General features: G+C 45.3%; 1 protein-coding gene across 1 annotated transcript in view; it reads right to left on the bottom strand.

Annotated features, from left to right (window-relative positions):
• Positions 1-4,719: 4,719 nt before the first annotated feature.
• The window catches only part of LOC139545991 (PDZ domain-containing protein 2-like), a 226,287-nt gene continuing 217,596 nt past the window's right edge, over positions 4,720-13,410 (bottom strand). The window contains exons 24-25 of the mRNA XM_071354254.1: positions 8,763-8,897; positions 4,720-7,066 (exon numbers count right to left, since the gene is read on the bottom strand). Of these exons, the coding sequence (XP_071210355.1) occupies positions 6,900-7,066; positions 8,763-8,897 (302 nt within the window). The 3' untranslated portion in view covers positions 4,720-6,899. The remainder of the gene's footprint in view (positions 7,067-8,762; positions 8,898-13,410) is intronic.

Raw genomic sequence — 13,410 nt, 5'->3', positions numbered from 1 at the left:
AGGCAATCACTGAACTGATCAATTAGCTCAGTTGGTCAGGTGTGACGCGTAGTTGGAACCAAATCCTGCAGTACCTGAGGCCTTTCAGGAACGGGGTTGCCTACCCTGCACTACAGGGACTATGTTCCCTGCCACACACACAAAGTGTTAATCTACTCTAATTTTTGTTCAAAATGGCATCCTATTCCTTATGTAATGCACTACTATTGACCACTCCTGCAAGTGAGCAAACTTGGATTTTCTGTCTGTATGTAATATCAAAACCAAACGCCAACAAAAAAAAAAATGTACACATGAAAAAAAAAAATGTACAAAGCAGAAGAAAAACCTGAATTGACCAAAAATTTGTTGTAGCTTTTTGTTAATCAGCATTATCAGAAGATATTCAACAACAACATATCAGTTCCTTTACAGCAACAGAACATTTATTTTAATAAAACAACCGCATAAAACCAAAGATCAGAGCGATTTCAAAATATTCTGAGCAATGTCATATTTTTCCAACGTTGCCGTGAAAATAGCCTGTAATGTACAAATTCTCCAAATGCATATTGTGCTGCACGACAATGTGTGTTAATGAATCTAACGTACAAAACGAATCAAAACATACCGTGCAGTCATACAATTCAAAATGACAGTATAAATTGAAACTAAACCCATAGAAAGGCCTAATTCAAATGTACAGTAACGCCAGACTATATTTACAATGAGCGTTCTGAAACAAGAGTTGTGCTTCAGAATGTAAGAGCTGTGGGTACTGTAATACACGGTTTGAACCCTGCCAGATACAGTAACATACATGTTACACCTTTAACCGTAAGACATGTCACTTTTACAGTAATATACATGTTATACCTTTAACCGTAAGACATGTCACTTTTACAGTAACATGCCATACATGTTACACCTTTAACCGTAAGACATGTCACTTTTACAGTAACATACCATACATGCTATACCTTTAATCGTAAGACATGTCACTTTTACAGTAACATACCATACATGTTATACCTTTAACTGTAAGACATGTCACATTTACAGTAACATACCATACATGCTATACCTTTAATCGTAAGACATGTCACATTTACAGTAACATACCATACATGCTATACCTCTAATCGTAAGACATGTCACTTTTACAGTAACATACCATATATGTTATACCTTTAACTGTAAGACATGTCACATTTACAGTAACATACCATACATGCTATACCTCTAATCGTAAGACATGTCACTTTTACAGTAACATACCATACATGTTATACCTTTAACTGTAAGACATGTCACATTTACAGTAACATACCATACATGTCACATGAATGGTGGGACATCAGGATCTGTTGTATTTCAGAGAGAGAACTAAAAACGGAAAACACATGTGGTTAGTCTGTACTGTATATCTTTCAACAACTTTTACAGTAAGACACGTTAAATCAATGGTGTGGAATTTCAGGAGATAAAAAATATGTTATAAATAAAGATGAAGTAGAAACTTCAACGCACTCTATACTTAATCATTAAAATTAATCATTTCAATCAATTTCTAAAATGTCTTATTTTCAAATATCAGGTTTAGAGCATTGGATTGGACCCCAATATTCACACCGTGCACGCACATTAAGTACAGTACAATGCAACTACAGTAGTGTACCACCGTATCACTAATCCAACTCAACTACAGTAGTGTACCACCGTATCACTAATCCAACTCAACTACAGTAGTGTAACGCCGTATCACTAATCCAACTCAGCTACAGTAGTGTAACACCGTATCACTAATCCAACTACAGTAGTGTAACACCGTATCACTAATCCAACTACAGTAGTGTAACACCGTATCACTCTACAGTAGTGTAACGCCGTATCACTAATCCAACTCAACTACAGTAGTGTAACACCGTATCACTAATCCAACTCAGCTACAGTAGTGTAACACCGTATCACTCTACAGTAGTGTAACGCCGTATCACTAATCCAACTCAACTACAGTAGTGTAACACCGTATCACTAATCCAACTCAGCTACAGTAGTGTAACACCGTATCACTCTACAGTAGTGTAACGCCGTAGCACTAATCCAACAAAGCTACAGTAGTGTAACACCGTATCACTCTACAGTAGTGTAACGCCGTAGCACTAATCCAACTCAGCTACAGTAGTGTAACACCGTATCACTCTACAGTAGTGTAACACCGTATCACTCTACAGTAGTGTAACGCCGTAGCACTAATCCAACTCAGCTACAGTAGTGTAACACCGTATCACTAATCCAACTCAGCTACAGTAGTGTAACACCGTAGCACTAATCCAACTCAGCTACAGTAGTGTAACGCCGTATCACTCTACAGTAGTGTAACGCCGTATCACTAATCCAACTCAGCTACAGTAGTGTAACGCCGTATCACTCTACAGTAGTGTAACGCCGTATCACTAATCCAACTCAGCTACAGTAGTGTAACGCCGTATCACTAATCCAACTCAGCTACAGTAGTGTAACGCCGTATCACTCTACAGTAGTGTAACGCCGTATCACTAATCCAACTCAGCTACAGTAGTGTAACGCCGTATCACTCTACAGTAGTGTAACGCCGTATCACTAATCCAACTCAGCTACAGTAGTGTAACGCCGTATCACTCTACAGTAGTGTAACGCCGTATCACTAATCCAACTCAGCTACAGTAGTGTAACGCCGTATCACTCTACAGTAGTGTAACGACGTATCACTAATCCAACTCAGCTACAGTAGTGTAACGCCGTAGCACTAATCCAACTCAGCTACAGTAGTGTAACGCCGTAGCACTAATCCAACTCAACTACAGTAGTGTACCACCGTATCACTAATCCAACTCAGCTACAGTAGTGTAACACCGTATCACTCTACAGTAGTGTAACACCGTATCACTAATCCAACTCAGCTACAGTAGTGTAACACCGTAGCACTAATCCAACTCAGCTACAGTAGTGTAACACCTTTTCACTCTACAGTAGTGTAACACCGTATCACTAATCCAACTACAGTAGTGTAACGCCGTATCACTAATCCAACTCAGCTACAGTAGTGTAACGCCGTATCACTAATCCAACTCAGCTACAGTACCGATACCTACAGGGTAAACTGATGGATACCTACAGGGTAAACTGACCGATACCTACAGGGTAAACTGATGGATACCTACAGGGTAAACTGACCGATACCTACAGGGTAAACTGACCGATACCTACAGGGTAAACTGACCGATACCTACAGGGTAAACTGACCGATACCTACAGGGTAAACTGACCGATACCTACAGGGTAAACTGACCGATACCTACAGGGTAAACTGACCGATACCTACAGGGTAAACTGACGGATTCCTACAGGGTAAACTGACAGATTCCTACAGGGTAAACTGACAGATTCCTACAGGGTAAACTGACGGATACCTACAGGGTAAACTGATGGATACCTACAGGGTAAACTGACCGATACCTACAGGGTAAACTGACCGATACCTACAGGGTAAACTGACCGATACCTACAGGGTAAACTGACCGATACCTACAGGGTAAACTGACCGATACCTACAGGGTACACTGACGGATACCTACAGGGTAAACTGACGGATACCTACAGGGTAAACTGACGGATACCTACAGGGTAAACTGACGGATACCTACAGGGTAAACTGACGGATACCTACAGGGTAAACTGACGGATACCTACAGGGTAAACTGACGGATACCTACAGGGTAAACTGACGGATACCTACAGGGTAAACTGACGGATACCTACAGGGTAAACTGACGGATACCTACAGGGTAAACTGACCGATACCTACAGGGTAAACTGACCGATACCTACAGGGTAAACTGACGGATACCTACAGGGTAAACTGACGGATACCTACAGGGTAAACTGACGGATACCTACAGGGTAAACTGACGGATACCTACAGGGTAAACTGATGACTACCTACAGGGTAAACTGATGGATACCTACAGGGTAAACTGACGGATACCTACAGGGTAAACTGACCGATACCTACAGGGTAAACTGACGGATACCTACAGGGTAAACTGACGGATACCTACAGGGTAAACTGACGGATACCTACAGGGTAAACTGACGGATACCTACAGGGTAAACTGATGGATACCTACAGGGTAAACTGACCGATACCTACAGGGTAAACTGACCGATACCTACAGGGTAAACTGACCGATACCTACAGGGTAAACTGACCGATACCTACAGGGTAAACTGACCGATACCTACAGGGTAAACTGACCGATACCTACAGGGTAAACTGACCGATACCTACAGGGTAAACTGACCGATACCTACAGGGTAAACTGACAGATTCCTACAGGGTAAACTGACGGATACCTACAGGGTAAACTGATGGATACCTACAGGGTAAACTGACCGATACCTACAGGGTAAACTGACGGATTCCTACAGGGTAAACTGACCGATACCTACAGGGTAAACTGACCGATACCTACAGGGTACACTGACGGATACCTACAGGGTAAACTGACCGATACCTACAGGGTAAACTGACCGATACCTACAGGGTAAACTGACGGATACCTACAGGGTAAACTGACGGATACCTACAGGGTAAACTGACGGATACCTACAGGGTAAACTGACGGATACCTACAGGGTAAACTGACGGATACCTACAGGGTAAACTGACGGATACCTACAGGGTAAACTGACGGATACCTACAGGGTAAACTGACCGATACCTACAGGGTAAACTGACCGATACCTACAGGGTAAACTGACCGATACCTACAGGGTAAACTGACGGATACCTACAGGGTAAACTGATGGATACCTACAGGGTAAACTGATGACTACCTACAGGGTAAACTGATGGATACCTACAGGGTAAACTGACGGATACCTACAGGGTAAACTGACCGATACCTTTACATAAAATAAGGTTGGTTCAAATAAGAGATAAAGGTTTTAATGGCAAAGTGACATTTTAATGTTATTCATAAAATAATCACATTTTAAGAGAGAAAAAAGCCTAGCCAGTTAGCATCGATGCTAACATAAAACCCCAAAACAACAGTCCTTTGATTATTATTATTTTTGCATGTTTGATATGATTCTATTCGAGCAAGAGGTTGTAACCAAAGCATGGTTGTCTTATTCTGAAATCCAGAGTAAAACTATAATAACAACAGCAATTATACTAGAATACTACACTGAGTGGACAAAACATTAGGAACACCTGCTCTTTCCATGACATAGACTGACCAGGTGAATCCAGGTGAAAACTATGATCCTTATTGATGTCCCTTGTTAAATATACTTCAATCAGTGTAGATGAAGGGCTGGAGACAGGTTAGAGAAGGACTTTTTAAGCCTTTGAGACAATTGAGACATGGATTGTGTATGTGTGCCATTCAGAGGGTGAATAGTCAAGACAAAATATTTAAGTGCCTTTGAACGGGGTATGGTAGTAGGTGCCAGGCGCACCAGTTTGTGTCAAGAACTGCAACGCTGCTGGGTTTTTCACCCTGAACAGTTTCCTGTGTGTATCAAGAATGGTCCACCACCCAAAGGACATCCAGCCAACTTGACACAACTGTGGGAAGCATTGGCGTCAACATGGGCCAGCATCCCTATTGAACGCTTTCGACACCTTGTTGAGATATTCCAAGATGCCACCATAAAGACACTCTCTTATCCTCCTGTGTAACACACTATACTACCCTCTCGTCCTCCTGTATAAAACACTATACTAGTCTCTCTTGTCCTCCTGTATAAAACACTATAATAGTCTATTATCCTCCTGTATAAAACACTATAATAGCCTCTTTTCCTCCTGTATAAAACACTATAATAGCCTCTTTCCCTCCTGTATAAGACACTATAATAGCCTCTTTCCCTCCTGTATAAGACACTATAATAGCCTCTTGTCCTCCTGTATAAGACACTATAATAGCCTCTTTTCCTCCTGTATAAAACACTATAATAGTCGAATATCCTCCTGTATAAAACACTATAATAGTATCTTGTCCTCCTGTATAAGACACTATAATAGCCTCTTGTCTTCCTGTATAAGACACTATATTAGTATATTGTCCTCCTGTATAAGACACTATAATAGCCTATTTTCCTCCTGTATAAGACACTATAATAGCCTCTTTTCCTCCTGTATAAGATACTATAATAGCCTATTTTCCTCCTGTATAAAACACTATAATAGTCTAATATCCTCCTGTATAAAACACTATAATAGCCTCTTGTCCTCCTGTATAAGACACTATAATAGCCTCTTTTCCTCCTGTATAAAACACTATAATAGTCTAATATCCTCCTGTATAAAACACTATAATAGTATCTTGTCCTCCTGTATAAAACACTATTATAGTATCTTGTCCTCCTGTATAAGACACTATAATAGCCTCTTTTCCTCCTGTATAAGACACTATAATAGCCTCTTTTCCTCCTGTATAAAACACTATAATAGTCTAATATCCTCCTGTATAAGACACTATAATAGCCTCTTGTCCTCCTGTATAAACCACTATAATAGTCTCTTGTCCTCCTGTATAAAACACCAAAATAAAAGAAAGAATGCTTCATACTCCACGATCTGGTTTTGATCCTCTATTTGACATTCCGGACCGAATTGCAGTCTGCTTAACAAAAGAACCACTTTGCAATGTCCGTCCAACATGTCTGTCCGTTTCATCAGAATATGTCATAATAATAACATTTCAGCCATCGTAGCTATATGTATAGTTCTCTGAGATATGTCTGTTGTATGTCTGTCATACAAAAAGTCCTGGATTATACAATATGTCACCTCAAGCTGACATACGTGTTCTACGAGGTACGTCTGGTTACGTCATATTAGTTCTATTATGTCTGTTGTATGTCTGTCATACAGAGGTCCGCGGTTTCCTGATGACGAGCTGCACGGGGCCTTCGCTGGCGGCCTTGATGATGTTCCAGGCGTCGTAATGCACGAGGCCCTGCAGCGAGCGTCCGTTGACCTCCAGTACCTCGTCCCCCACGTCCACCACCCTCGACAGCTCCGCAGCACCACCTAGAGGAGGTTGGGTTCATTATGATCAGACGTTACAATGTGTCATAAATGGTCATGACAAGTATTACAACGCATTATAACTGTATCGTAATGCATTAGAACTGTATCATAATGCATTATAACTGTATCATAATGCATTATAACTGTATCATAATGCATTAGAACTGTATCGTAATGCATTATAACTGTATCATAATGCATTATAACTGTATCATAATGCATTATAACTGTATCGTAGTGCATTATAACTGTATCGTAATGCATTATACCTGTATCGTAATGCATTAGAACTGTTGTATTGTGTGATACCTGCGTACTTAAATGTTGGATCTATGAAACCTTGCTGTAATAGATAGTGTAGGATTCTGAAAGCTCTCTTCCGCCATGGCATCTCTCCCCTACATGTAACCCAATCCAGCTGTCTACGCAGGCTCTCTCTCCTCTTCCCCTCCTCTCCCCTACATGTACCCCAATCCAGCTGTCTACGCAGGCTCTCTCTCCTCTCCTTTTCCCCTCCTCTCTCCTCTCCTCTTCCCCTCCTCTCCCCTACATGTAACCCAATCCAGCTGTCTACGCAGGCTCTCTCTCCTCTTCCCCTCCTCTCCCCTACATGTACCCCAATCCAGCTGTCTACGCAGGCTCTCTCTCCTCTTCCCCTCCTCTCCCTTACATGTACCCCAATCCAGCTGTCTACGCAGGCTCTCTCTCCTCTTCCCCTCCTCTCTCCTCTCCTCTTCCCCTCCTCTCCCCTACATGTACCCCAATCCAGCTGTCTACGCAGGCTCTCTCTCCTCTCCTCTTCCCCTCCTCTCCCTTACATGTACCCCCAATCCAGCTGTCTACGCAGGCTCTCTCTCCTCTTCCCCTCCTCTCCCCTACATGTACCCCAATCCAGCTGTCTACGCAGGCTCTCTCTCCTCTTCCCCTCCTCTCCCTTACATGTACCCCAATCCAGCTGTCTACGCAGGCTCTCTCTCCTCTCCTTTTCCCCTCCTCTCTCCTCTCCTCTTCCCCTCCTCTCCCCTACATGTACCCCAATCCAGCTGTCTACGCACGCTCTCTCTCCTCTCCTCTTCCCCTCCTCTCCCTTACATGTACCCCCAATCCAGCTGTCTACGCAGGCTCTCTCTCCTCTTCCCCTCCTCTCCCTTACATGTACCCCAATCCAGCTGTCTACGCAGGCTCTCTCTCCTCTCCTCTTCCCCTCCTCTCTCCTCTCCTCTTCCCCTCCTCTCCCCTACATGTACCCCAATCCAGCTGTCTACGCAGGCTCTCTCTCCTCTCCTCTTCCCCTCCTCTCTCCTCTCCTCTCCTCTTTTCTCTTCCCGTCACCCCTCTTCTCCTCATTGGAAAGTCTGTATTGGCAGACAAACTCACTGACCGTGTCTGTTTTGACTGCCATGCTGGGGAAATGCCCCCTCTGGTGGCCATAGGCTGACACTGACATGCCACCATACGAATAGAGACCAAGGTATTGTGTGTGTGTGTGTGTGTGTGTGTGTGTGTGTGTGTGTGTGTGTGTGTGTGTGTGTGTGTGTGTGTGTGTGTGTGTGTGTGTGTGTGTGTGTGTGTGTGTGTGTGTGTGTGTGTGTGTGTGTGTGTGTGTGTGTGTGTGTGTGTGTGTGTGTGTGTGTATACTTACGTTCCTGCGTGTGCGTGCCTTTGTCTGTGTGTGTGTGAATGTGTGTTGGCTGACCTTTGAAGACTCGTTTAACGTTGAGGGGTAGGTCTCCGTGTGCCGAGGCTTTGCCCCCCTCCAGACTGAAGCCCAGACCAGCTGACGTCTTCAGCAGCTCCACTCTCAGAGCCCCGTCAGGACCCACCTCCACCACTACCGGAACACACAGAGGAACAGTGAGCACCCAGTCCCGCAGGAATCATGTCAGCTCTATACAAATAGCGCTTTGGTTTTTAGGAACTGAAGTGCAGTTATGAAACAAAAACCTTTTCTGATAATGGTTAATGAGAACATAAGTTTTGGTTAACGTCTCTATCATACATGGTTATTGATACAGTATTATACAACGGGTGGGTCTAATGCTGAATGCTGATTGGTTAACATCTCTATCAAACAAAATGGCAGAGAAGTTCATTATTTTTCTGGTTGCAGGGCAACCGTCCTCTAAATCAAATCAAATCTAAGTTTATTTGTAACGTATATAGATTTGCGGATGTTATCTCAGGTGCAGTGTAATGCTTGTGTTTCTAGCTACAACTGTGCAGTAATACCTAGCAATACAAAACAATACATACATAATCCATAAAGTAAAAATAAAGAATTTAAGAAATATCAGAACAAGCAATGTCAGAGTTCAGAATACAGGGCATTCGGAAAGCATTCAGACCCCATGACTTTTCCACATTTTGTTACATCACAGCCTTATTCTAAAATGGATTTTAATTTTTTTTTTTTTTAAAGCTCAGCAATCTACAAACAATACCCCATAACGACAAAGTGAAAACATTTTTTTTTGTTTTGTTGCTGAGACACAAAATTGAGGTCAGGTGCATCCTGTCTCCATTGATTATCCTTGAGATGCTTCTACAACTTGATTGGAGTCCACCTGTGGTAAATTCAATTGGCTGGACATGATTTGGAAAGGCTCATGCCTGTCTATATAGGGTCCCACAGTTGACAGTACATGTCAGAGCAAAAACCAAAGGTCAATGAGGTCAAAGGAATTGTCCGTAGAGCTCCGAGACAGGATTGTGTCGAGACTCAGATCTGGGTAAGGGTACCAAAACATTTCTGCAGCATTGAAGGTCCCCAAGAACAAATTGGCCTCCATCATTCTTAAATGGGAGGAGTTTGGAACCACCAAGACTTTTCCTAGAGCTGGCCGTCTGGCCAAACAGAGTAATCGGGGAGAAGGGCCTTGGTCAGGGAGGTGACCAAGAACCCAATAGTCACTCTGACAGAGCTCTAGAGTTCATCTGTGGAGATGGGAGAACCTTCCAGAAGGACAACAATCTCTGCCGCACTCCACGAATCAGGCCTTTATGGTAGAGTTGCCAGACGGAAGCCACAAATCAGTAAAATAAACATGACAGCCCGCTTGGAGTTTGCCAAAAGGCACCTAAAGGACTCTCAGACCATGAGAAACAAGATTCTCTGGTCTGATGAAACCAAGTTGGAACTCTTTGGCTTGAATGCGAAGCGTCACGTCTGGAGGAAACCTGGCACCATCCCTACGGTGAAGCATGGTGATAGCAGCATCATGCTGTGGGGAGTTCTTCAGCGGTAGGGACTGGGAGACTAGTCAGGATCGAGAGAAAGATGAACAGAGCAGAGTACAGAGAGATCCAGAGCGCACAGGACCTCAGACTGGAGCAAAGGTTCAATTTCCAACAAGACAACGACCCTAAGCACACAGCCAAGACACCGCAGGAGTGGCTTCGGGACAAGTCTCTGAATGTCCTTGAATGGCCCAGCCAGAGACCGGACTTGAACCCAATCGAACATCTCTTGAGAGACCAGAAAATAGCTGTGCAGCGACGCTCCCCATCCAACCTGATAGTGTTTAAGAGAATCTGTAGAGAAGAATGGTAGAAACTCCCCAAATACAGGTGTGCCAAGCTTGTAGCGTTATACCCAAGAACACTCGAGGCTGCCGAAGGTGCTTCAAAAATGTTCTGAGTAAAGGGTCTGATTATTTTTCTATTTTTAATAAATTTGCTACAATTTCTACAAACCTGTTTTTGCTTTGTCATTATGGACTATTGTGCGTAGATTGATGAGGGGGAAAAAAAACAATTTAATACATTTTAGAATAAGGCTGTAATGTAACAAAATGTGGGTCTGAATGCTTTCTGAATGCATTGTATATAATGGTGTGTATGGACCATATGTGTAGTGTACAGCAGTAGTTACATAGGATGAGCCGTAACTAGAATACAGTATATACATATGAAGTGGGTAAAACAGTATGTAAACATTATGAAGGTGACCACTGTTAATGACTATGTACATAGGGCAGCAGGGAAGAGTACGGTGGTAGCCGGCTAGTAACAGTCACTAAGGTTCAGGGCAGGGTACGGGGTGGAGGCCGGCTAGTAACAGTCACTAAGGTTCAGGGCAGGGTACTGGGTGGTAGCCGGCTAGTAACAGTCACTAAGGTTCAGGGCAGGGTACTGGGGGAGGCTAGTAACAGTCACTAAGGTTCAGGGCAGGGTACTGGGGGAGGCTAGTAACAGTAACTAAGGTTCAGGGCAGGGTACTGGGTGGAGGCCGGCTAGTAACAGTCACTAGGTTCAGGGCAGGGTAATGGGTGGAGGCCGGCTAGCAACAGTCACTAAGGTTCAGGGCAGGGTACTGGAGGCCGGCTAGTAACAGTCACTAGGTTCAGGGCAGGGTAATGGGTGGAGGCCGGCTAGCAACAGTAACTAAGGTTCAGGGCAGGGTACTGGGTGGAGGCCGGCTAGTAACAGTCACTAGGTTCAGGGCAGGGTAATGGGTGGAGGCCGGCTAGCAACAGTCACTAAGGTTCAGGGCAGGGTACTGGGGGAGGCTAGTAACAGTCACTAAGGTTCAGGGCAGGGTACTGGGGAAGGCTAGTAACAGTCACTAAGGTTCAGGGCAGGGTACTGGGGGAGGCTAGTAACAGTAACTAAGGTTCAGGGCAGGGTACGGGGTGGAGGCCGGCTAGTAACAGTCACTAAGGTTCAGGGCAGGGTACTGGGTGGTAGCCGGCTAGTAACAGTCACTAAGGTTCAGGGCAGGGTACGGGGTGGAGGCCGGCTAGTAACAGTCACTAAGGTTCAGGGCAGGGTACTGGGTGGTAGCCGGCTAGTAACAGTCACTAAGGTTCAGGGCAGGGTACTGGGGGAGGCTAGTAACAGTCACTAAGGTTCAGGGCAGGGTACTGGGGGAGGCTAGTAACAGTAACTAAGGTTCAGGGCAGGGTACTGGGTGGAGGCCGGCTAGTAACAGTCACTAGGTTCAGGGCAGGGTAATGGGTGGAGGCCGGCTAGCAACAGTCACTAAGGTTCAGGGCAGGGTACTGGAGGCCGGCTAGTAACAGTCACTAGGTTCAGGGCAGGGTAATGGGTGGAGGCCGGCTAGCAACAGTAACTAAGGTTCAGGGCAGGGTACTGGGTGGAGGCCGGCTAGTAACAGTCACTAGGTTCAGGGCAGGGTAATGGGTGGAGGCCGGCTAGCAACAGTCACTAAGGTTCAGGGCAGGGTAATGGGGGAGGCTAGTAACAGTCACTAAGGTTCAGGGCAGGGTACTGGGGAAGGCTAGTAACAGTCACTAAGGTTCAGGGCAGGGTACTGGGGGAGGCTAGTAACAGTAACTAAGGTTCAGGGCAGGGTACTGGGTGGAGGCCGGCTAGTAACAGTCACTAGGTTCAGGGCAGGGTACTGGGTGGAGGCCGGCTAGCAACAGTCACTAAGGTTCAGGGCAGGGTACTGGGTGGAGGCCGGCTAGTAACAGTCACTAGGTTCAGGGCAGGGTACTGGGTGGAGGCCGGCTAGCAACAGTCACTAAGGTTCAGGGTAGGGTACTGGGTGGAGGCCAGCTAGTAACAGTCACTAAGGTTCAGGGCAGGGTACTGGGGGAGGCTAGTAACAGTAACTAAGGTTCAGGGCAGGGTACTGGGTGGAGGCCGGCTAGTAACAGTCACCAAGGTTCAGGGCAGGGCACTGTGGGAGACTAGTAACAGTAACTAAGGTTCAGGACAGGGTACTGGGTGGAGGCCGGCTAGCGACAGTCACTAAGGTTCAGGACAGGGTACTGGGTGGAGGCCAGCTAGTAACAGTCACCAAGGTTCAGGGCAGGGTACTGTGGGAGACTAGTAACAGTCACTAAGGTTCAGGACAGGGTACTGGGTGGAGGCCAGCTAGTAACAGTCACCAAGGTTCAGGGCAGGGTACTGTGGGAGACTAGTAACAGTCACTAAGGTTCAGGGCAGGGTACTGGGTGGAGGCCGGCTAGTGGTGACTATTTAACAGTCTGATGGCCTGGAGATAGAAGCTGTTTCTCAGTCTCTCGGTCCCAGCTCTAATGCACCTGTACTACCCCCTCCTTATAGATGGTAGCGGGGGTGAACAGGCCGCGGCTCGGGGGGTGGGGCTGAGGTCCGTGACGATCTTCTTGTCCTTCCTGTGACACTTGGGTGTGCTGTAGAGGTCCTGGAGGGAAGGCAGTGTTCCCACGAGTGATGACCGCACACCCTCTGGAGAACCCTGCAGTTTGCGGTGCTGTAATTGCCGTACCAGGCGGTGATACAGTCCGACAGGATGCTCTCAATGGTGCATCTGTTGACGTTTGTGATGGTCTTAGGGGCAAAGCCTAATTTCTTCATTCTCCTGAGGTTGAAGAGGTGCTGTTCCACACTGTCTG

Source organism: Salvelinus alpinus, chromosome 19 (assembly GCF_045679555.1).
Source record: "Salvelinus alpinus chromosome 19, SLU_Salpinus.1, whole genome shotgun sequence".
NCBI lineage: Eukaryota > Metazoa > Chordata > Actinopteri > Salmoniformes > Salmonidae > Salvelinus > Salvelinus alpinus.
The sequence above is the reverse complement of the archived record's forward strand: the minus strand, read 5'-3'. Positions and strand labels throughout refer to the sequence as shown.